Source organism: Musa acuminata, chromosome BXJ1-9 (assembly GCF_036884655.1).
Source record: "Musa acuminata AAA Group cultivar baxijiao chromosome BXJ1-9, Cavendish_Baxijiao_AAA, whole genome shotgun sequence".
In the NCBI taxonomy this organism is placed as follows: domain Eukaryota; kingdom Viridiplantae; phylum Streptophyta; class Magnoliopsida; order Zingiberales; family Musaceae; genus Musa; species Musa acuminata.
The window spans coordinates 42,729,488-42,755,971 of record NC_088335.1 but is presented as its reverse complement, the minus strand read 5'-3'; the positions used below and the strand labels follow the sequence as shown (position 1 = coordinate 42,755,971).

At 36.3% G+C, this 26,484-nt stretch overlaps 3 protein-coding genes across 4 annotated transcripts; all 3 read left to right on the top strand.

Moving 5' to 3' along the window:
* Positions 1-1,256: 1,256 nt before the first annotated feature.
* Positions 1,257-2,713, top strand: LOC135594356 (transcription factor MYB86-like). Of its 2 annotated transcripts, XM_065084743.1 has the most exons (4): positions 1,257-1,684; positions 1,776-1,905; positions 1,978-2,248; positions 2,340-2,553. In XM_065084743.1, the coding sequence occupies exons 1-4, from the start codon at positions 1,552-1,554 to the stop codon at positions 2,406-2,408; spliced, it is 603 nt and encodes a 200-aa protein (XP_064940815.1). In that variant the 5' UTR covers positions 1,257-1,551; the 3' UTR covers positions 2,409-2,553. The 2 variants fall into 2 exon arrangements, with proteins under 2 accessions (XP_064940815.1, XP_064940814.1); XM_065084742.1 differs by having other exon boundaries at positions 1,978-2,713.
* A 6,422-nt stretch (positions 2,714-9,135) lies between these two features.
* LOC135593606 (receptor-like protein EIX2) lies at positions 9,136-14,895 on the top strand. Its single transcript, XM_065083776.1, has 2 exons — positions 9,136-14,179; positions 14,292-14,895. The coding sequence occupies exon 1, from the start codon at positions 9,426-9,428 to the stop codon at positions 13,002-13,004; it is 3,579 nt and encodes a 1,192-aa protein (XP_064939848.1). The 5' UTR covers positions 9,136-9,425; the 3' UTR covers positions 13,005-14,179; positions 14,292-14,895.
* Positions 14,896-19,712: 4,817 nt separating this feature from the next.
* Positions 19,713-24,690, top strand: LOC103998956 (receptor-like protein EIX2). The gene is made up of 2 exons (XM_065083775.1): positions 19,713-24,022; positions 24,136-24,690. Exon 1 carries the CDS (start codon positions 19,722-19,724, stop codon positions 22,878-22,880), a length of 3,159 nt encoding a protein of 1,052 aa, XP_064939847.1. The 5' UTR covers positions 19,713-19,721; the 3' UTR covers positions 22,881-24,022; positions 24,136-24,690.
* The last annotated feature ends 1,794 nt before the right edge of the window (positions 24,691-26,484 follow it).

Sequence of the window (26,484 nt, the reverse complement as noted above, 5' to 3'; positions counted from 1 at the left end):
AATGCCTCCAGTCAACTACAGGAATTGCAACTGGACAAAATTGTTTGAATTGAAATCTTTTGATCAGAGTGCAGAAACATGTTGGCTGTGTAAATTTCTTCATTGTCTACTCAAAATATGTCACTAAAGAAGAAACTTCTTTAGCACAATAATCCGATATCAATCAAACAATCATGACATCTTCAGTGGTTACTTGCAAATACATCTTTGATTCATTTCTATCACAACACTGGTCTCAGTGCATGCACATAATTTGCCCAAGAACTGTAGTGGTTGGTGAATAATCACCAAGATTATTTATAAAGGAAAGGGACATGACTGAGATAATGTGTCTAGAAGATTTGGCAGGTGATCTGAATTAATCAGAGTAATGTGTGTTGCTTAAACATTTAATCAACTTATAACATGCACAACATGGAAATATAATTGCTATGTTGGAATGGCTCCTAACACAGTCACATTCAAGGCCATAAGACAGACCAGAAATAAAATTTCTCCCTGTCACAACCAAAGATGATGAGATGGCTACATTTTGTGTGCTATCATCAAATAGGGAAATCAGCATGATTCATTGGATTCTCAGAACAGGTGTACAATGACCTTTCATCCTCAAAGAAGCCAGTTGAGGACTTCAATGGACCACCAATTACAGTGATTCCTAAGCTTTATACCTCTGCTAATCCTTACACTGTTCAAAAGTATAATAACTGTTGGTAGATCATCTTATTCAATTCTAAGCCCTACTAATCTTAATTTTCTCCCTGAGCAAGCCTGGAAAAAAGATGAACAAATTCAGCATTGCAGGTTTCAATTGAAATCAGTATGTTCAGATTGTTATGTTTGTATTCACATGGATGACATTTGTCTGCTCTTCTGATACTTGTTAATTTCAGTAGTGTCACTAGAACTGATGCATGGAGGTGTGTTTTCCTGCTAGATGTAATTTTCAGTGGTTACATAGTCATTTAGAGACCAGAAATAGCCACCAAGATCAGGTCAATTTGGTGAGATCATAGGGAAATCTCAGAGGAAAGGGAACACTCAGTTGCAAGATGCTGTAGCATTTGACTTGTGGAACCTGACACTATCTTTGCTTTTCTTAAAGACCAGAAAAGAAAGTTGGTATCACTGTATCCTGTAAACAATGTATCACAGTGATCATCAGTGAAATGAATGCTTCAATTGATTTAGATGAATTTTATGGTGTAGAAGAATTCTCTATCATTATTTTCTTGTCATTGAGAAAAAATTGTACAGGTTAGTGAAGCTTCACAGTCATTGCTCCTAACTGAAGCTTCTCTCATAGATCACCAGCATCCTTTGAGAATTTTTTATTCACCCTCTTCCTTCCTACTTCCTACCACTGATGTTATCTTAAATCCCAATCCATTGCAGTGCAAGAACACCAGAGACTTGCTTAGGACTCACTGGATTTCTTCACCTTCCTCTTCTTCCTTCTCTCTCTTTCTGTGTCTGTTTTTGATTCTCCCTCCCTCTCTTCCCCCTCTGCTTCATCTGACATTGAACCTCAAGCAGACCGCATCCACAACAATGGGACGGCATTCTTGCTGTCTCAAGCAGAAGATAAGGAAAGGCTTGTGGTCTCCTGAGGAAGACGAGAAGCTTTACAACCACATCATCAGATATGGTGTTGGCTGTTGGAGCTCTGTCCCGAAACTATCAGGCATTCTATAACTCTTCCTTGTTTCTGATCTTTTCCTTTGCTATCCTCTGAATTCATCAACTTGATTCAGAGACTCATCTTCTTCTCGCAGGATTGCAGCGCTGTGGGAAGAGTTGCAGGCTCAGGTGGATTAATTACCTGAGACCGGACCTTAAACGAGGCAGCTTCTCCCAGAACGAAGAGGATTTGATCATAAGCCTGCATGCAATTCTGGGCAACAGGTGACAGCCAAGCCTGGGGAGATTCTCTAAGAAGCTCGCAGTGTCGATCTTTCTCATGATTTGTGGTTGCAGGTGGTCTCAAATTGCGTCGCAGTTGCCGGGGAGAACAGATAATGAAATCAAGAACTTCTGGAACTCGTGTCTCAAGAAGAAGCTTCGACAGAGAGGAATCGACCCGAGCAGTCATAAGCCACTGAATGAGATAAAAGCAGAAGAAGATGAGACCAGAATGTACTGCTCAAACACTGGTGCTACATCCGAGGAGTTGCCGACAAAACCAGTCTTTGATACCTTCCCACTGGTCGAAATCCAGACATGTTTGGATTCAGTAGCAGAGGATAATGTGAATATCTACAACCAAATCCATCAAACTTTAGAACCATTAGGACAGAAGGAAGGATTATGTGACTATAGCAGTGCGTTGTATGTTACAGAGAAGTTTGGCTATGGAGAGAGCTCAAGCAACAGCTGTAACTGGAACTGCAGCATTGGATCTGAGATGAACAATGTGCTTGGAATTGAAGCCTTGAATTGGGCATCTGCTGAGAAGGTGGAAGCACCAACTCATGTGCAGATTAATGGTGTGGAGTCTCATGAACAAAGGTATAGTTCTTGGCAAGAGAAGCAAGATATGGAGAGTTCTGAAGATTACAACACCTATCCATTGATCTCATTGTCTCATGATCTCTCAGGGACATGCTTCAATGTCCCTCGAGGTGCATTGGCAAGTGAATTCAATGTGGACTTCTTCTAGAGTGACTTTTTGTTCATTCCATTTGAAAGCTTTTGGCATTATGAAGACTATAGAGAAATAAAGAAACTTCATACTTGCTCTTCTCAATTCCTTGAAGAAAAGTAAAGATTGAATGCTTGCTATTTCTTCTATCAGATTCTTGTAGAGCTGGAAGTTGTATTCTAGTATTGTCATTGTCTTAACCATATCTCTATCATCATCATTGTCAGAAACATTGTATGTTATCATCTGTTTCTTGTCCCTCATGGATCCCATGTGCTCTGTGGCAACCCAAAAGGAATGACTCCAAAGCAAATGCACGAGCTGCTTGTCCTCTGCAGCGACTGTTGTCTCTTTAATGTGTCGATCGATCCATTTTCTATATCTATCTTAATGTCTATGTGAAGGCACATTTGGAATGTTCTGATGAATTATTTGCAATGAGTTCAATGCGCCGCAAAAGATTCAATGTCTTTGCCATAGGAACATAACAGTGACATTTCTTGATTATGAGTACCCCCACAATAACTTACCTGCAAGCCCAAGAATTGAGTTATAGCTCCAACAATCTCACATTCATCTTAAGTTCAGCTGGATTATTAGTGATTAAGGGATCCGACACATGGAGAATTCGACATCATATCCTCACCCATCAGATAACTTATTAGTTCGTCACATGTTGAGCACCACACCGACGCTAATAGTCGATAAATCTTTCCATGATCGACATATGATTTCATATAAATGCTTTTATAGTTAACTCCCCACGTAACTCTATAATTTTGGAAACTCCCAATGAAAAAATGATCCGAAGTACATTTCTAAAACTTTATGGAATAATTTGTATACATAATGCTTTTTTTTCCTTGAAACTAAAGTAACAGATGGACCTTTGTCGAGCATGTCCTTGATATAATTTTTATAGGATCATATTGAATCCACTCGTTTCTGACATCAAGCTTACGACAACCAGAATTTGTCATAATAATTAATTAACACAATGTGAAGCTATACTCTTATATTGTTTAACCTATTCTTTTGCAAAAGTTATGCGAGTTCTACTTTAATTAAAGAACATCTTAGGAGGATTCGACATCACCAGAACAGTGATTGAATTCAGCTGTTTGCATCTGATTGGTATCTCAAATTCCCAACTAAAAGGTTCATGTTAAACTAGGATTCTTTGGAATATATAAAAATGAATGATAAGATTGAACTATTCAGATGCCATTCCTCCCCCTGCAACAACAGTGCTTGTCGATTATAGGAGGCCTGTGATGTAATTGCTTTCTCCTTTTCCTACCATTGAAGAAGACATCATCTTTTTGCTGACTTCACTATCCTGTATCAATGATCATGAATGACCATGAAAGATGACAGATTGGCACTTAAGTAAGAATGGTCCGTGAAATGCAATAACACTAAATGAATTGCGAGCAATTGATCATTTTCTTGTACACTGATTGGGTACAAATGGCATTTGTTCATGGTTGGACGACAAGAAAAGCTCAAGTGTTTCTTGTTCTCATGAGATAAAACAATTTGTCCGACTTATATCTTTGTGTTGAGGCATCACAGTATAAGCATTTCGGAATCAGCAGTGTCTTCTCTGCTGTTCTTTCCTGCTGCTCCTCGCAGTGCAGAGGCCATGAACTAGAAAATGATCTGAACTCATCACTTCCCACTATTTTACAGAAGGAAGCAGTCACTTGTCGACTCTTAATCTAACTCATCTTGCGATGTATTTAATCTACATTCGTGTGAAGTGCACGTTCTTGAACTCATCGAAAAGAATGAGAAGTACTCCTAATGGAATATGATGGAACAGTTAGCATCTGCATGCACATGAAGACCTCACCAACTTGTTTCTGAATTAGAATCATCCGATAAATAGAGGATTGAAAAGTGAGAAGATCTACTTACCAATTGTTGAGTATTCAAAATGTCAATATTCTTAGAAAATATTAGCTAATCTAAGTGACCATTGATAACAAGATTCCAAGATCAAATCTATCTTCACCAATTATCTCTTAGAAAAAAATAATTGAACGAAAAGGACTCATTTTGACTGAACAATTCATCGATCAAGTTATCAAAAATAAAAAACTTAACCTGAAGATGATTAAATATATGAGAAAAGATTATTATTGGTGGTTCCATTTGGTTCCATCTGTGTGTGCTAAAGGGTACTATCGATAATAAAATTATTTTTTAGTATTAATAAAATTTAATTGAACATGAAAGTACATATAGGAAAAAAATTGCAGGTGTAGCAATAAAATTTCTTGTCCAAATGACAAGATACGTTAAGAAGATAAATCAATGGAAGAGGATTCAATAAACTAATCCACACCACAAATGTATCATCAAATATTTCATTAGAAAAAGATAGATATATGCTTCACGTTAACTTTCATTATAACTACACCACAAATGCTTTAGAATAAAAAGACCTCATACCCATAATAACTAATCTTGGAATATATCCACAATCATGTTTCACATCCCAATTAAGAAAAAAAAATACTTATTTAAATTGATTACATAATAAAATATCTAAACTAATCCACTTTATACAAAATTTCTATGTTCAAATGTCTATTGGGACAGATCATCGGTTGAGTATCTAAGACTTTACATTTTCCCATAAGGTTGGCATCTTCTGTTCCATCCGTTCATCACCTCACTAAACTCCAACTCTCCTTAAATATTATCAGAGGACCCAAGATGTTTAAGCTTGATTGATATTGACTTTAAACTTTCATCCTAACCACACCTTCAAAATATTCGGAGCACATATAGATAATAATAATTGACTAGATTAAGCCATATATGAGTTGAGAGCTCATGCGATAATAGAGATCCTCTTGAAGAGAACTCATACTAAAAAGTTTAAGCTATAATAATAGAAATCATATTTCACAGACATACTAAAAAAAAGACCGACGTCAATCACTTTAGATTAATGATGAACTCGAGTTCAAATTTGATTAATATATTCAAAATGCCATATGACAATATCCTTTGTAATCATGTAGTTAATTTTTTAGATTGTTTATAAGAAAGGAAGACGGGAGGAAATAAATAAAAAGAAGATTGCATAATTTTTCCTTAAGCCGAAGACTTGGAGTTAAGCTTAAGACTATCCTTTGCCTTCCTCTCCTCTCCTCTCCAAATCCAACTGACAACAGACCTATTATGATGTCTCAAATCCCTTTATGTTGGGCAAAGGGATCGAGATCGATGATAGATCATTGAAATTTGAACGTAGGAAATTTGTCCAGAGGTATGTGGAGATTGATCTCTCATCTCCATTTACTGTGGATTTCGATCGGTGGCCTATGAGAATCTTCCCTTGACTTGCTTTGGATGCAAACGAATTGGTCTATCGGGTGTCCGATTGCAACTTGAAGCAAAGAGATGATCTTGCTGTGGTTGTGGAAGGAGTTGCACTGTCCAACAATCAAAGCCCTCCTCTTATTTGATGAATTGTAGGGTCCTATCAAAATATTATTTATGCATATCCAACAAAAATAGAAACAAATATATGTATTAAAGAAGATAAAGAAAAGACAAACAAAAGGAAAGAGAGAGAAAGATCCGAATGCTAGGCAACCAGACAGTCACCTCTCTCTTTCCCCCCTTGACCGGGTGAGTTAGAATAAGACATCAAGAAAGGATCCATAGATGATATCAACCTCTGAGACTTATTTGCATGAAGACTCGTCCTTTCACTCTGTCCCCTTCAAACCACCGGAGGATGTACGTTTGGATCATTCCCAACTTATATATTGGAAGCATATGCTGTTTTCTTTTTCTCATATCTCAATCTTTTTTTAATTAATAAAAATTATGGGATAGAGTGAATCAATCCACACCATAAAAGTATTTTTTTTAATATTACTTCTTTGTATATAAGTAAAAAGTAATTGAACATGAAAGTACACATAGGAAAGATACAGGGATAATAATAATATTTTTTGTCCACTTGACAAGGTACGATAGGAAGATAAATCAACGGAAAAGGATTCAATAAATCAATCCACACCATAAATGCATCATCAAACATTTCATCAGACAAAGATAGATATCTACTTGAATTTGACTTTCATCATAGCCACATAAAATATATTTCGGAGTGGAAAGACCTCATATCTATAATAACTAATCAGGAGACATCCATTATTGTATTTCACATCCCAATTAAAATTCAAAGAATTACGAGGAAGATTCATCAATCTTGTTCGCATTCATCACGTTATCATGTTATGACTTAATTCGTAGCCACACCATAAATGTTGGTGTGTGAGAACCTCAAATTTATAATTGATTCAATCCATAATTTATTAGTGCATTTGGATTCCACAAGTCACATTTCACAAATGTAAAAAGAAAAAAAGATCGACACAAATCATTTGGATTGATAGTGAGTTCAATTGATATATTCCAATTGTCATATGATAATATCCTACATATTCATGATTTTATTTTCAAGATTGTTAATAAATAAGAAAAATAAATAGATAAAAGAAAAAAATAGTATGAATTATCATCTTATAAGAAAGGAAGAACATGATATATAAAGAAGAAATATTATTTTATAATACAATTTTAGAAGTTTATTTTATCAAAAGATGACCAAATGAAACATATTGAATCATTTTTTGAGGTAATTTAATTTTCATCTTTATTAGTTACTTTTTTTTGTGTTTCTGTGACCTATGTAAAAAAACCAAGAATTATAATGGGATCATGATAAGAGTCTTATTTTTTACAAAATGTATGAGTGATTCAAGAATACAATTTTTTCTTAAATCGAAAGATTTGGAATAAGTCTAAAACTATCATCTATTTTGGAATAAATAAATTATTCACAATAAAGACTCATATATTTCAACAAGGTAAGTCAAAAGATTATTTCAAAGTCCTCCTCCTTAAATTAATATTTTTATAAATTAGATTTTTCTTATTTTCTCTCTCTATTTTATTTTCTTATTTATTATCTATCCTTACCCAACTCCCTTATATATTAAGCATTTCTTTAATATTGCCTCGTCATATGATATGAAAATAATTTAGTAGAAGTCGATAAATAGAAGCGTTCTATCAAAATATTATTTATACCTATCTAATAAAAATAGAAATGAATATTCTTAATAGTTATGCATCAATAAAGATAAAAAAAGAAAAAAAGAGAGGAAGATGCTCATGCTAGACAAGTAAACAGTGACCTCTCTCGTTCCCCCTTAAGGGGTTGAGCTAGAATGAGACATCAAGTAATGATCAAAAGACAAAATTAATTTCTGAGATTTAGACTCGTTACTTTTATTCCATCTCCCATCAAACCGCTCAGAACGTCACGAGACTTCTCAACACGACATGTCAAGTAGGGTATGAAAACCCTATTGACATGACCAGATGTATGTTATTCCAATATTGATTGTGTCACCTTTAGTCATAACTCTTAGTGTGTACATTGGAATACTTAGAATGATATAATTGAGCAAAAGTGACCTCTATTGACGAGTCAACTAATCAGAAAATAATTGGTTGAGGATGGAATTTATTTTTATTTTATATTTGATGGATGGAAGTTTGGATCCTCCTCAACTTCAATAATGTTGAAATCATCCGTTGATTCTTTTTCTCATACCTCAATCACTCTTCTTTCTTTAATTGATCCAAAAATCACTCTAAAAATTCAATATTTGAGAAGAGATTTTTTTTTAAAAAAATATTTTTATTTTCTAAAAAAATACTTTTTTATATGTACAAATAATCAAACATGTTTTTTCTAATTCAACGAAAGTTGTCTATTTTAAAAAAAAAATTGAACCTGAAATCACAAATAGGAAAACCCACATATATGATACATTGACAGACAATTCTTGTCCACTTTGCCACGTTAGGAAAAGGATCTAAAACATCAATCCATTTATCACCTTATTAGAACAGGTCATCATTACTCTCCAAGAGATAAAAGATTGATATTTGTTTGACTTTGACTTGTATCATAATCACATCACAAATGCTTCAGAGTGTATAGACCTTATACCTACAATAATTATTTTTGAGATATATCCAAATTAAACAAAATTTATAGTATAAAAAATCTATAAAATACTGTGCTTAGCTGTGGTCATTCCACAACTCATTTCCACCTTTTTAGAATGTTAACAACAAAAGATTTAATTTAAATGACCTGATGACTTGGACTCAGTTGCTTTCTTGTAATATTCTCAGATAATAATTATTCATATTTAAAACATATATATATGTATAATTTTAGATATTTATATTAATTATTCATTCTATCAGATTAACTCGTCGGTCCAATTACTGATTAGTAATGATCACAACGTTGTTCAACTGTAAGGATTGCAAGAAACATCGAGGAAGATTCGCCAGCCCATTCCAAACCATTTATCACGTCAATAGATGTTGGAGTGCGGGAACGGGTATGTCAACAACACCGGTCTTTGAGGTCGATCAGTCCTCGAGGAACGTTCAGTGCCATTCTATAAATGTATGTATGGAGCCACCTTCCAACCTCACACCTTAAACTCCATCATCTCTGAAAGCTTACTCGATGGCTGCTAGCGGTGGCTGCAAGGGCAAATCTATTTGCTCAAAGCATGTCACCATGCTCACGATCGTAATTATGAGCTTTGGAGTCATCTCCTGTTGTCTCGGCCATGGCGGGGGGGATCATGATGGCCATATCGGGGCGAAGGGGGGAAGCTGCATATAGAGCGAGAGGAGAGCTCTCCTAGACATCAGATCCGACATGTATGACTCTGGCGAAATATTCTCTACTTGGATCGGTGAAGATTGCTGTCGTTGGAGAGGAGTGGCTTGCGACAACACCACCAGCCATGTCATCAAACTCGACCTCCACTATCCTTACTCCTACACAGACGATTGGGATGATGAGGTTAACATTTGCTACTTGCTGAATGAGATGGGTGCGAGTAAGGTAAATCCCGCTTTGCGTGATCTGAAGCATTTGAAATATCTGGATTTGAGCATGAATAATTTCTTTGGCTCCCACATTCCCCACATGATTGCTTCACTTGTGCATTTGGAATATCTTAACCTATCCAATGCTATGTTTGATGGACTAATACCTCCGCAACTGGGGAACCTCTCCAACCTACACTACCTTGATCTTGGAGGATGTGGAGTTAATGATCTACGAGCTGATGACCTTGACTGGCTCTCCCAAATTCCTTCTCTGAAATATATTGATATGAGTTTTGTCAACCTCTCTAAAGCAACTAATTGGCTTCACCAAGTTAATTGGATCCCCAGTCTCAATGTATTGCGCTTGAAGTGGGCAAACCTCCCATATGTTCCATCTCCTTTGCCCGCTTTTAATCTGACTTCAATCTTCAAGCTGGATCTCTCTGGTTATTCCAACTTGAATACAACAATTCTAAGATGGCTCTCTCATGCTAGCAGTCTTGTATATCTTGATCTTTCTCACTGCAGTCTTGTCGATATTGAGTCACTACAAGTCACTCTGGGAGCTCTGAGTAATTTGAAAGAATTATATTTGCTTGGCAATCGTCTCGAAGGAGAAATTTTTGGAATGATAATGAATGTGAGCAGGAGCTTGAAGTATCTGGATTTAAGTTGGAATTCATTAAGTGGAGATATGGGACAAATCTTGAGGAGCCTTAGCCCTTTTGGAATGCTAATGAATGTGAGCAGCAGGTTGAAGCATTTGGATTTAAGTGGGAATTCATTAAGCGGAGATATTGGACAAATCTTGAGGAGCCTTAGCCCTTTTGGAATGAAAATGAATGTGAGCAGCAGGTTGAAGCATTTGGATTTAAGTCGGAATTCATTAAGCGGAGATATTGGACAAATCTTGAGGAGCCTTGGCTCCTTGGAGTACCTTGCATTAGATGATAACAAGTTCAACGGAGATATTCTAGAAATGGTGAAAAATGCCCCAAACAGCTTACAATATTTAAGTTTGACATTCAATCACTTTACTGGAGAAATTTCACAAAAAGTAAAGAATCTCACTAATTTGGAATACTTGGATCTCTCGTACACCAATATTACCAGAGGTATACTAATGGCTTTTTGTGATCTTATCAACTTAAAAAGTTTGATATTACAAGGAAATAATATTTCAAGACAAATACCAAAAACTATTGGGAATCTCACCAATTTAGAATATTTGAATCTCTCGTACAATAATATTACTGGAGCTATACCAATGGCTATTGGTGAGCTCATCAAGTTGGAGAGCTTGAGATTATGGGGAAATAAGATTTCAGGACAAATACCAGAAACTATTGGGAATCTCATCAATTTGAAATATTTGGATCTCTCGGATAATTTTATTACTGGAGCTATACCAATAGCTATTGGTGATCTTATCAACTTGGAGAGCTTGATATTATGGGGAAATAAGATTTCAGGACAAATACCAGAAACTATTGGGAATCTCCAAAATATACGATGGCTAGATTTATCTGATAATTTTTTTAGTGGGCAGATACCAGAGACCTTCAACAGACTCTACAACTTGCAAATGTTGTATGTATCACGTAATCACCTGACAAAGTTAGTATCTGGGACTCTAAATAAACTATGCAATTTGAGTTTTATAGATTTGTCCTTTAACCCTATTGGTGGAGAGCTAACAGATTTGATCGATGCTTTACCAGATTGTAACCAGGGAGCCAGTTTAGATATATATATTAGGGCTAATAATTTGAGTGGGATTGTCCCCTCAAGTATTGGTCAATTATCTGCATTGCGTGAATTGGACATCTCCTCAAATTTGCTGGAAGGCAACATCACTGAAGCACACTTTTCCAAACTCACCAACTTGGAACACTTGGACATATCTTATAACTCCTTGAATGTGATCCTATCCAATGATTGGCTTCCACCTTTTAATGCCTACAGGATTATTATGAGCTCATGTCATATGAGAACTAAATTTCCTGCTTGGATTCAGACACAAACAAATTTGGGAGATCTTTCTTTATCTGGAGTTGGACTCTTAGGCCACCTTCCAACTTGGTTTTCAGATTTCTCGAAAGGTTTGTGGGGTCTTAACTTGAGTTCTAATAACTTGAATGGTCCGCTACCCTCTGTTGCCAATGACATCATTGATCTTTCCAATAACTCATTTGTTGGACCCATTCCGTTGAGTTTTGCAAATGCCTCCTACCTTCAAATTTTATCTTTATCTCATAACAATATCAATGGCAGTTTTTCTCCCTTTTTCTGCAATCTTAATGATCTGAAAATCCTGGACCTATCAAACAATAATTTATCTGGAGAAATCCCAACATGTCATAAATCATTCCCAACTTCTCTACAGTCCTTGCATCTGAACCACAACAACTTGTCTGGAAGATTTCCTTCCTTCCTGAAACATTGTGAACAATTGGTTACCCTTGATCTCGCTGAAAATAATTTGTTTGATGAAATACCAACATGGGTGGGAGAAAACCTTTTGTACTTGAGAGTTCTTAGTTTGAAGTCAAACCTATTTTATGGTACCATTCCAGTGCACATAGCAAATCTCACTTCTCTTCAGGTTTTGGATCTTTCTTCCAACCATCTTTCTGGTAGCATTCCTTCGTCTCTAGGAAATTGTAGTGCTATGGTTGAGATACAACATGACACTACATCATTGCTTAATCTTTTTAATGTTAGCGGTTCCTATAGCGAGAGCATAGTAATAACAGCCAAAGGATATGACATCCAATACACCACAATTCTCTCACTTGTAACAAGCATAGACCTATCAAACAATAATCTTTCCGGCGAGATCCCAAGAGAGCTAACAAACCTTCATGGATTGCTTTTTTTGAACTTATCCAAGAATCATTTGAGAGGAACCATTCCAGAAAAGATTGGTTCCATGGAACAACTGGAATCACTTGACTTATCGATGAACAATCTCACAGGAGATATTCCTTCCAGCTTATCATCTCTCACCTTCCTAAGCCACTTGAATCTCTCTCACAACAACTTGTCAGGAAGAATTCCAACAGCCGGTGGTCAAATGTCGACCTTCAACGCGTCAATCTATGATGGTAATGAATACCTTTGTGGTATGCCACTGCCAGAGTGCCCTGGTGATGCAGATCATCAAAGTCCACCTCATGAACACGAAGAGAAAAACGGTGACAGGCTTGAAACAGTGTGGGAAATTACCAGCATCGTCATGGGTTTTGTGGTTGGTTTTTGGAGTTTTATAGGAACAATGATCATGAAAAAGAGCATAAGAATTGCTTTCTTTCGATTTTTCGACAAGGCTTACGATTGGTGCTACGTGCAGTTGGCAGTCGGATGTGCAAGGTTAAAGTCCAAACGGCAAAGTGTGACTTGATCCATCGGTGGCAAGAACCGAAGAGTTTACTGTTACATTTTAAGGAGGTCTCAAGTTGCTTTTCCAGTTAGTAATTCCAGCTCGTATGTTTTGGTGTAATGTTGTCAGAATAAAGAAGGAAAAGGGTATCGCCGTTGATGGCCTTTTGCTTCATTAGTATGTATGTATTTGTTCTAATCAGTTCAAAAACTTCATCTACCGTCGTTCTAATCAATATGTTCAAGTCAGTCATCCCTACCGTTGTCTTTATGACATTATAATAAAGCAGAAAGAAGTATGCTGAAGAGCTTTTTGTTACATCTTGAGGTCGCAAGCTGCTTTCAAGTAATGCTGTGTGTAATCATCATGCAATGCTGTCAGAATAAAGAAGGAACAAGTATCAAGTAATGCATTCCTTCTAATCTCTTCAAATACTTTTTATCTACCGTCGTTCTGTTATCGCTTTCCTTTCGATACATTGCCTCGTTAATTGGATGACGACACATGCTTTTCTTTGTGTTATTTTATATGGAAGCTTCTGTTGGCAATTTTTGTATCTTTTAGTAGTCTTCTGTTGATATCCATTGTCATGCTCGATCTCTCTGGTTATTAGAACTCAAGTAATGCATGTATTCTAAGAAGGCTCACTAATGCTAGAAGCCTTGCACACATTGGCAATCTTCAAAGTCTGCAGGTTTTACGTCTGTCTCGTAACTCTGTTACCGGGCAACTACCTGAAACAATTGGCAAACTCGACCTCTTGCAGTTCTTGGATATATCAGATCAACCACTTATCAGGGCAGATGCGGAGGACTTTAGGTTTGCCGAGTTGTCGTGGAGGAGCAGCCTTGTCATACTTAAGTATTGAGGGCAACAAATTTAATGGCATTATTCCATCTAATTTGGGTCGATTTTCTGGAATGTACAGGTTGGACCTCTCCTCAAACTCACTAGAAGGCGACATCACTGAAGCACACTTTTCCCAGCTCCTTCAACTTGGAAAATTTGGACATATCTTACAGCTCCTTCAAATTGGCTTCCCCCTTTTGATGCTTCATTTATTGACATGAGTTTCTGTCATATAGGAACTAGATTTCCTACTTGGATTCGAAGCCAAACTAATTTGAGAAGCCTTCAACTATCTGGTGTTGAACTCGCGGGCAAAGTTCCAGCTTGGTTCTCGGATATGTCTACAGGTATACAATATCTTAGCTCGTCCGACAATCATTTGACAGGAAATATTCCTCGTAGCTTTTCTACTCTCACCTTCCTGAGCCACTCGAGTCTCATCTTACAACAACTTGTCAGGAAGCATTCCAACAAGCAATCAATTGTCCACGTTAAATGACCCCTCAATCCATGTTGGCAACAAAGACCTTTGTGGTACGCCACTGTCTGTGTGCCCTGGAGACGTTGCTTATCGAAGCCTACCTCCTGCAGCAATTGAAGAAGGAGAAGAAGACAGTGATGGCGAGCTTGAAGGTGTATTAGAAATTACAAGCATCGTCATGGGATTCGTGGTTGGGTTTTGGAGTTGTTTTGGCATAATGATCATCAAACAGTCTCTAAGGGTTGCTCTCTTCCAGACTGGTGATTGGGTCTTCGTGCAGTTGGCAGTAAGATTTGCAAGGATGAAGTCCAAATCGAGAAGAACCACATGAACTGTCGCAGGAAACTTGGGTGGCACATTTACTATTACAGCTTGAGATCATACGGTCCTTTCCACCATGTCGCCCATATGTATTATGATGGTAAAGCTATCAGCAAAAGGACTGGACAGTTTCTGGTGTTCTATGTATTATGATGTTATGCTATTAGGATAGTTTCGGTATATTGTGCATGTCCAACTGTGATCATTCTGGAGCTTTAAAGCTTCAAACAATTGCGATATACATATTACCTTAGCAGCTCAGACACTATCTTAAGTTCGTGTGAAGCAGAGGCCCATTTCTCTATCTTTAATTGCAGCTCCCTCGTTGAGGGTCATGGGGGCGTAAACTTCTCCACAAATCCACATGTCATGCAACTATTATCACCGAATGATTCAGAATGACAGCACATCAATCTAAGATATCAATTCTCTGTAAGCACATCAATATTAAATGATAAGCCTATGTAACCATTCTGCAAAGAACTTTAAATGATCAGGACTTATATAATGCAATTTAAAAGCTCAATTCTGAAGTATATATCGTTCAGCTCTTTGCATTCTTATCAATGCAATACTAGTTATTAGTCTACTTTCAATCTTTATCTCTTTTTTTAGCAGTTATTGTAAATGTTTAAGGCTCTTTGAATGAATGTTACAGTAATCATCGAGTCATAATCTGTTTTGCAGCAATATTTATATTAATTCAAACCTTGCATGAATGTTACAGTTCTTATTTGCTTAGGAAAGATTAATATTCTTTTTTTTATTTTCTTTCATTTCCTATATTTTTTTTTGGCAGCTTATGTCGACTATTATTTTAGGTTCAATAGACATCAATGATGTAATATGGTCAAATTGTCTGTCAATCGGACATCGGAACTATTTATATTAATTGGATAATGTTTAATTTCCAGCATTATAATATCCATAAGAATAACATTTCACATCCAAACTTTTCCAGTGTTACTAAAAATTAATAAGGCATCAATTTCTTAAAATAAAGCTATAAATTGCAATCATATACGTTATTTAAGTCGTGATTCATGACGATTGGGTATTTTATTCGTACATTTATTATTCCTTCACAAAATTGGATTTTATTTTATGTATTTTTTATTACTTGAACTAATATTTCTAAAAATCAAAATATTTGGTTTCCTCTCCATTTTAGTTTTTTTCCTTTTTACTGTCCACCCTATCCAATTCTCTCATATATTAAGAATTCTCTTTTGGTGTATGACATATAAAAAAAATTTAGTCAATGCATGAGTTGTAGTGGTCCTATCAAAATATTATTTATACATATCCAATAAAAATAAAAATAGATATACATATTAATTATGTATTAATGAGGATAAAGATAAAGCAGGCAATAGGCAAGAGAGAGGGGGATCGACATGCTAGGCAATCAAACAGTGGACTCTCTCTTTCCCCCTTGATCGGGTGAGTTAAAACATCAAGAAAGGAGTATAGATGACATCAACTTTCGAGACTTATTTGCAGGAAGACTCGTCTGATTCACTCTAGCCTGCCTCCCTCCTTCAAACCACCATAGAATTATAGTTTGAACCCTTCCCAACTTACATATTAGAATCATCTATTTTTTTTCCCTTATATCTCAATCACTTTTTTTCCATTAATTAATCAAATAACTATGGGAAACCTAACCCGAAGATGATTAAATATATGAGAAGAGATTATTATTATTATTATTATTATTATTATTATTGGTGGTTCCATTTGTGTGTGCTAAAGGACAGGGTCGATACTAAAATTATTTTCTAAAAACTTAATTTTTTTATATAAATAAAAATTAATTAAATATGAAAGTACATATAGGAAAAGATGCAAGTATAACCGTTCATTTCTTGTTCACTTGAGATGATACGTTAAGAAGATAAATCAATGGAGTTTGACTTGACTTTGACTTTGACTTGGACTTTGACTTCCATCAAATAAACATAGATATTTACTTGACTTTGACTTTCATTGTAACCACACCATAAATATCTTAGAGTTGAAAAACCTCATACCAAGAACTAGTCCTGAGATATAGTCACAATCATATTTCATATCCCAATTAAGATTTCAAGAGTCAACAAGGAAGATTTGTCAATCTCATTCCAACTCATTCATAAAGTCATGACTGTATTGGTTAAATGTTGGAGTGTGAGAACCTCACTGGGGTACTTGAGATTGATTGATTAGTTATAATATACATATACATATATATACATATAAATATATACATATAAATAAATAAATATATATATATATATATATACATATACATATACATATACATATATATATACATATACATATATATACATTTATATGTATATATACATATAACCAGTTAAGAAATTTACAATTGATTCTTGTCCTATATCTCAATCCATGATTTATGCCAGTATCATTGAATTTCACACGGTGGAAATCAGGCCACATTTGCCATATGTGAAAATTAAAAAGACCTACTAAAATCATTTGAATTGATAGTTAATTCAAGTTCGGGTTCAATTGATATATTTGTATTTTCACATGACAATATCCTGCATATTTATGATCTTATTTCAAGATTGTCAGTAAATAAGAAGAAAAACATAAATAAAAGAAAAGACAAAAAGAATTATCATCTTATAAGAAAGGAAGAACATGATATATAAAGAAGGAAATTATTTTATAATACAATTCTAGAAGCTTGTTTTATCAAAATATGACCAAGTAAAACATATTGAATCATCTTGATGCAATTTCATTTTCTTCTTTGTTAATTACTTTGTTTTCATTTTTTTTTACCTATGTAAAAAACTGAGAATTATAATGGGATCATGATAATAGTATTATTTTTTATAAAACATATGAGTAATATGAGTTCATAATTTTAGATTAGAAAAATATTTGTCAAGAACTTTTAAACTATTGATGACATCCATAAAACATGTATACATATCAACAATAGTTTCGCTTGACTTAAAAGATTAGCTTCATACGAAATAATTTAAAATTATAAATTAAAAGATTAATTTTTGAATCTTTAATTTTATTAGTACCTTTATGTGTGATTTCAAGAGTGTTCTAAATGTGAAATAGAAATCCGATTGAATTCATTTTTATCTAGAGAATAAAACAATGCATTCATCGCTTTAGTATTAAAAAAAAAATTTCTTCTCCAAATCATTCTATTGGTTCATTAGACTTAACGAGTCCAAAACTATCATCTACATTCGTTTCTCTTTTCTCCTCTCTAAAACTAATTTACAATAAAGATTTGTATATTTCAACAACGTAAGTCACAAGAATATTTCAAATCCCTCCCCCTTAAATTAATATTTTTATAAATCAGATTATTTTTTCTCTCTTTTATTTTTTTATTTATTATCTATCTTCACCCAATTCCCTTATTTATTGGGTATTTCTTTAGGATTTCCAACATTATATGACATGAAAAAATTCACTCAATAAATTATGGAAATACGAGAAGTCGAAAAATAAATGAGTTACAATGTTCTATCAAAATATTACTTATACGTATCCAATAAAAATCGAAACGTATATACTTATTACTTATACATTAAAGAAGACAAATAAAAAACAAACAGAAGGAAAGAGAGAGGAAGGTGCGCATGCTCGATAAGAAAACAGTGATCTCTCTCTTTGCCCCCTTGACGGGATGAGTTAGAATGGGACATCAAGAAATGCTCAAAAGATAAAATCAACTTTTGAGACTTTTTGCACAAAAGACTCGCTAGTTTCATTTCATCCCCCATCAAACCATTCAACACGTCACTAGAATTCTCAACGCGACATGTCAAAGTGGGGCTATGAAAATCCAATTGACATGCATTGATTAATGTTATTCCAACGTTGATTGTGTCACCTTTAGTCATGACTCTTAGTGCGTACATTGGAACACTTACAATAGTCAACTAATTAAGAAATAATTAGTTAAGGATGATATTATATTTTTGGAAGGATGGAAGTTTGGATCCTCCTCAACTTAAATGTTGGAATCATGCGCTGATTCTTTTTCTCATGTCTCAATCACACTTCTTTCTATCCAAAAATCATGGCAAAGTCACTCTAATGATTGAATATTTGAGAAGAGAATATTTTTTTAAGTTTTATTTTTATTTTCTAAAAAAACTTTTTTTTATATATATTTACAAATAATTGTATAATTTATTTCTAATTCAATGAAAGTTGTCTACTTCAAAAAAAAAAGAACATGAAATTACAAATAGGAAAACCCACACATATGAAACATTGACAGTGTCATTTCTTGACACGGTGTGCTAGGAAGATCCAAAAATTCAATCCATTTATCATCTCATTAGAACATATCACTACTACCATTCAAGAGATACAAGATAAATATCTGTTTGACTTTGACTTGTATTGTAACCATACCACAAATGCTTCAGAGTGTAAAAACCTCATACCTACAATAATTATTCTTGAGATATATCGAAACTAAACTAATTTTAGAGTATAATAAAATACTATAAAATCCTATGCTTAATAGTGATCACTCCACAACTCATTGATGCCTTCTAGAATGTTAACAACAAAAGATCTTGAGTGACATCAAAGACTTGGACTCAGTTGCTTTCTTGTAATAGTTTCAGATAATAAATATTCATATTTAAAACTTATATATATATATATATAATATTGGATATTTGTATTAAATATTCATTCTATCAGATTAACTCATCGGTTCAATTACTAACCAGTAATGATCACATCGTTGTCCAAGTGTAATTTAAGTACTGCCTTTACACATAACACCACTTGTTATCAATTATCATATAAAGGAAACTTTTATTTCATATGTCACATCCTTCACAAAGAGCCTCATCATTATGGTTGGAAGAATCAACGAGGAAGATTCGCCAGCCCATTCCAAACCACTTATCACGTCAGTAAACGTTGGAGTGCGGGAACATCATGTCAACGACACGGATCGTTGAGATTGAAAAGGTCCTCAAGTACCGTTCATTGTCATTCTATAATAAATGTGTGTATGGAGCCACCTTCCAACCTCACACCTTCAACTTCCTCATCGCTGAAAGTTTACTCAAATGGCTGCTAACGGTGGCTGCAAGGGTGAATCTATTTTTCCAAAGCATGTCATCATGCTCATAGCCATAATTATGAGCTTTGGAGTCATCTCTTGTTGTCTCGGCCATGTGAGAGACGATCATGATGATCGTCTCGGGACGGAGGGGAGAAGCTGCATAGAGAGTGAGAGGAGAGCTCTCCTTGCCATTAGATCTGATATGTACGACTCCAACGAAAGGTTCTCTTCTTGGATCGGTGAAGATTGTTGTCGTTGGAGAGGAGTGGCCTGCGACAACACCACCAACCATGTTATCAAGCTCGACCTCCGCTATCCTCTCACAGACGACTGGGATGACGAGGATGACATTTGCTTCATGCTGGAAGGGATGGGTGCGAGCAAGGTAAATCCTGCTTTGCATGATTTGAAGCATTTGAAACATCTGGATTTGAGCATGAATAATTTCTCTGGCTCCCACATTCCCCACATGATTGCTTCACTTATGCACTTGGAATATCTTAACCTATCCAATGCTATGTTTGATGGACTAATACCTCCTCTACTGGGGAACCTCTCCAACCTACACTACCTCGATATCAAAGGATGTAGACTTAGTGTTCTACGAGCTGATGACCTTGATTGGCTTTCCCGAATTTCTTCTCTAAAATATGTTGATATGAGTTTTGTCAACCTCTCTAGAGCAACTAATTGGCTTCATCAAGTTAATTCAATCCATAGTCTTAAAGTATTGCACTTGAAGTGGGCAAACCTCCCGTATGTTCCATCTCCTTCGTTCCCTTTTAATCTGACTTCAATTGTCAAGTTGGATATCTCTGGATATTTGAACTTGAATACAACAATTATAAGATGGCTCTCTCATGCTAGCAGCCTTGTATATCTCGATCTTGCTAGCTGCAAAGGTGTCGATATTGAGTCACTACAAATCACTCTGGGAGCTCTGAGTAATTTGAAAGAACTTAATTTGCAATACAATGGTATGAAAGGAGAAATTCTTGGAATAGTAATGAATGTGAGCAAGAGCTTAAAGCATTTGGATTTGAGTGGAAATTCATTAAGTGGAGATATTACACAAATCTTATGGAGTCTTGGCCCCGTGGAGTATCTTGCATTAGATGGTAACGAGCTCGATGGAGATATTTCAGAAATGGTGAAAAATTTCACAAGCAGCTTGCGATATTTAAGTTTGAGATCCAATCATATTGCTGGAGAAATTCCACAAACCATAGAGAATCTCACCAATTTAGAATACTTGGATCTCTCTTACAACAGTATAACTGGAGGCATACCGATGACTTTTGGTAATATCATCAACTTAGAGAGCTTGAGATTGTCAAGAAATAAAATTTCAGGACAGATACCAGAAAGTATTGGGAATCTCCAAAATATACTATCTCTAGATTTATCTGAAAATTTTATTGCTGGGCAGATGCCAGAGACCTTCGACAGACTCTACAACTTGGAATATTTGAATGTATCATATAACAATTTGAGTGGAATTGTCCCTTCAAGTATGGGTCAATTATCTGCATTAAGTGAATTGGACCTCTCCTCAAATTCACTGAAAGGCAACATCACTGGAGCACACTTTTCCAAACTCACCAATTTAACCTTATTGGACATATCTTACAACTCCTTGAATGTGATCCTATCTAATGATTGGCTTCCACCTTTTAATGCCTACAGTATTTTCATGGACTCATGTCATATGGAAACCATATTTCCTGCTTGGATTCATACACAAACACGTTTGGAACAACTTTCTTTATCTGGAGTTGGACTCTCAGGCAACCTTCCGACTTGGTTTTCGGATTTCTCAAAAGGTTTATCGAATCTTAACTTGAGCTCCAATAACTTAAATGGCCCACTACCCTCTGCTGCCAATGAAGTGATCGATCTCTCTAATAACTCATTTGTCGGACCCATTCCATTGAGTTTTGCAAATACCTCGAATCTTGCAATTTTATCTTTATCTCATAATAATATCAACGGTAGTTTTCCTTCCTTTTTCTGTAATTTTAATTATCTCCAAGTCCTCGACCTATCAAACAACAATTTATCTGGGGAAGTCCCAACTTGCCATAAATCCTTTCCAACTTCTCTACAGTCCCTGCATTTGAACCACAACAACCTATCTGGAAGATTTCCTTCGTTCCTGAAACATTGTGAACAATTAGTTACTCTTGGTCTCGGTGAAAATAATTTGTATGATGAAATACCAACATGGGTGGGAGAAAACCTTTTATCCTTGAGAGTTCTTTGTTTGAAGTCAAACCTATTTTATGGTCCCATTCCAGTGCATATAGCAAATCTTACTTCTCTTCAGGTTTTGGATCTTTCTTCCAACAATCTTTCTGGTAGCATACCTTCATCTCTGGGAAATTGTAGGGCTATGGTTGAGATGCAACATGATACTACGTCATTGCTTCATCTTGACGCTGGTAGTTACTATGTCGAGAGCATAGTAATAACGGTAAAAGGATTTGACATCCAATACACCACAATTCTCTCACTTGTAACAAGCATAGACCTATCAAATAATAATCTTTCCGGAGAGATCCCAAGAGAGCTAACAAACCTTCATGGATTGCTTTTCTTGAACTTATCTAAGAATCATTTGGGAGGAACCATTCCAGAAAAGATTGGTTCCATGGAACAACTGGAATCACTTGACTTATCGATGAACAATCTCACCGGGGATATTCCTTCCAGCTTATCATCTCTCACCTTCCTAAGCCACTTGAATCTCTCTCACAATAACTTGTCAGGAAGAATCCCAACAGCCGGTGGTCAAATGTCGACCTTTCTTGGCGACCTGTCGATCTATGATGGTAATGAATACCTTTGTGGTACGCCGCTGCCAGAGTGTCCTGGTGATGAAGCTTATCAAAGTCCACCTCATGAACAGGAAGAGAAAAACGGTGACAGGCTTGAAACAGTGTGGGAAATTATCGGCATCGTCATGGGTTTTGTGGTTGGTTTTTGGAGTTTTATAAGCACAATGATCATGAAACAGAGCATAAGGACTGCTTTCTTCCGATTAATCGACGAGGCTTGCAATTGGTGCTACGTGCAGTTGGCTGTCGGATGTGCAACGTTAAAAGTCCAAACAGCAAAGAGTGACTTGATCCATCGGTGGCAAGAACTGAAGAGTTTACTGTGACATCTTAAGGAGGTCTCAAGTTGCTTTCCAGTTAGTAATTCCAGCTCATATGTTATGGTGTAATGTTGTCAGAATAAAGAAGGAAAGGGTATCGCAGTTGATAGCCATTTGCTTCATTAGTTTGTATGTATTTGTTCTAATCAGTTCAAAAACTTCATCTACGGTCGTTCTAATCAATATGTTCGAGTCAGTCATCCCTACCGTTGTCTTTATGACATTATAATCAAGAAGAATGAAGTATGCTGAAGAGCTTATTATTACATCTTGAGGTCACAAGCTGCTTTCAAGTAATGCATGCTGTATGTAATCATCATGCAATGCGGTCAGAATAAAGAAGGAACAAGTATCAAGTAATGCATTCCTTCTAATCTCTTCAAATACTTTTTATCTACCGTCGTTCTGTTATCGCTTTCCTTTCAATACATTGCCTCGTTAATTGGATGTCGACACATGCTTTTCTTTGTGTTCTTTGATATGGCAGCTTCTGTTGGCAATTTTTGTGGCTATTAGTAGTCTTCTGTTGACATCCATTGTCATGCTCGATCTCTCTGGTTATTAGAACTCAAGTAATGCAAGTATTCTAAGATGGCTCACTAATGCTAGCAGCCTTGCACACATTGGCAATCTTCAAAGTCTGCAGGTTTTACATCTGTCTCGTAACTCTGTTACCGGGCAACTACCAGAAACAATTGGCAAACTCGACCTCTTGCAGTTCTTGGATATATCAGATCAACCACTTAGCAGGGCAGATGCCGAGGACTTTAAGTTTGTCGAGTTGTAGTGGAGGAGCAGCCTTGTCATACTTACGTATTGAGGGCAACAAATTTAATGGCATTATTCCATATAATTTGGGTCAATTTTCTGGAATGTACAGGTTGGACCTCTCCTCAAACTCACTAGAAGGCGACATCACTGAAGCACACTTTTCCCAGCTCCTTCAGCTTGGAAAATTTGGACATATCTTACAGCTCCTTCAAATTGGCTTCCCCCTTTTGATGCTTCATTTATTGACATGAGTTTCTGTCATATAGGAACTAAATTTCCTACTTGGATTCGAAGCCAAACTAATTTGAGAAGCCTTCAACTATCTGGAGTTGGACTCGCGGGCAAAGTTCCAGCTTTGTTCTCGGATATGTCTACAGGTATACAAATATCTTAGCTCGTCCGACAATCATTCGACAGGAAATATTCCTTGTAGCTTTTCTACTCTCACCTTCTTGAGCCACTCGAGTCTCGTCTTACAACAACTTGTCAGGAAGCATTGCAACAAGCAATTTAAATGACCCCTCAATCTATGTTGGCAACAAAGACCTTTGTGGTACGCCACTGCCTGTGTGCCCTGGAGACGTTGCTTATCGAAGCCTACCTCCTGCAGCAATTGAAGAAGAAGAAGAAGAAGACAGTGATGGCGAGCTTGAAGGTGTATTAGAAATTACAAGCATCGTCATGGGATTCGTGGTGGGGTTTTGGAGTTGTTTCGGCATAATGATCATGAAACAGTCTCTAAGGGTTGCTCTCTTCCGTTTGACAGACAAGACTGGTGATTGGGTCTTCGTGCAGTTGGCAGTAAGGTTTGCAAGGCTGAAGTCCAAATCGAGAAGAACCACATGAACTGTCGCAGGAAACTTGGGTGGCACATTTACCATTACAGCTTGAGATCATACGGTCATTTCCACCAAGTCGCCCATATGTATTATCGTGTAATGCTATCAGCAAAAACAACTCGAGCTATCTATGCTGTTCTATATATAGAACACTTGGGTGGCACATTTACTATTACAGCTTGAGAATATATGGTCCTTTCCACTAAGTCGCCCATACGTATTATGATGTTATGCTATCAGCAAAAGGACTCGACAGTCTCTGGTGTTCTATATATTTTTCATGTATTGTTTCGGTATATTGTGCATGTCCAACTGTGATCATTTTGCAACCGTTGTAATTAGGTATGAATTATCCTAGCTGATGTGCCTAAGAAGGTTTTTTTTCCTCCTTTTGTGTAACTTCTACTATTAATTAGCAGTCATCTATTTGGATGACCACTTGGATTAATCCACTAATGACATGGTTAGCAGCTCCCCCCTACTTAACACCTAATTCAACATAACTTTACAAGGAAAGCATACCAAAACGAAGAATATGATATATAAAGATGGAAGATTATATTCTAGAAGCTTATTGTATCAAAAGATGACCAAATACAACATATTGAACCATTTCATTTTCTTCCTTATTAGTTATTTATGTAAAAAAAATTAAGAATTATAATGGGATCAAGATCAAAACTAATGAGTCATGCAAGACTATAAATTTTTCTTAAATAAGAGGATTTGGAGCGAGTTCAAAACTATCATCTACCTTCTATCTTATTTCAATAACGTAATGTCACGGACAAACTTCTAAACAGAATGTTTGATGTAATGCTTATGTATATCCGTGTCTTTTGATATGTTCATACTTTGCTTCGCATATAGAGGGACAGCCGAAGGCTTAATAGTCCCGTTTTAGTTGGGTTTGGTGGTCGTTTTAGGCTTGTAAATAATGATTGTCATGTGGACACTTGTGAGAAATTTTTAGTCTGTAATGAACCATTTTGACCCTTTGTTGTGTAACTGTTCAGAGCTTATAAAGTCTGTTTTTAATTTGCATTGTCTATGAAGTGTTTTCTGGAATGTTTGCTTGTGGATCCCGAGTGAGGCATTTTTTCTAACCCATTTTCTCTTTTGTGGGTCCTAATGGACCATGGGAGGCTTCGGGGAGGCTGACCTTTGCGGACGGACATGCAAGGGTGTCGCACGATTTAGGCAAAACTAACTAAGTCAGTGACAGATGGTATCAGAGTGGGACAAGCACTCATAGAAACACTTAGCATGCAAACATGGGGGACCTAGCGGGGCTGCGTTGAAGGCAATCAACACACGCGTGATCGTTTGGGGGAAAACGGGTATGAAGATGTAGGGAAAAGGAGTCGCTCGGAGGAGCGAGCATCTGAGATTGACATTCAGAGGAATGACCAACCCTTCGCGCAAGAGGCACCATGAGAACAGACAAGCTTGGAAGAATGCAGAGCACATAAAGGTTGGGATGGTTGGGTTTGAGCTATGACTCAATGTTGATAACTATACTTGATGGTGCTCAAGGCAAGCAAGGCACTTGGTAAAGGATGAGACCATGCAAGACGGAATGAGTTGCTCAACGATCAAAAGAGTTGTGCAAAGCTCATAGAGGTGAGGGGAATTGCTAACTCAAAGAATTTGGTACTCATACATGGGCTTGTATGCGGACGATGGAATGTTTGCGGTCATCCCAAGGCGATCGAAACTCGGTGCCATGGAGCATTGAAACTTTCTCTTCGACATATGAAGGATATGTCCGTAGGAGGCTGAAGTGTGCAACGAGTTCAACATATTGCTAGGCCTTGAGTGGTGCAGTGGGGGTTGTATTGACGTGGAGTCGCAATCTAACAAGTGCGTTTGCAGAAGGCAGAATAATGCATAGTATGTTCAGCAAATCAGAGTAGTCCAAGGGGATGGTGGTCTCCGAAACGAAGAGAGATGTTGCTCCAATGGGACAGTTATCCAGGAGGGGATAAGTCCCAGCTCTC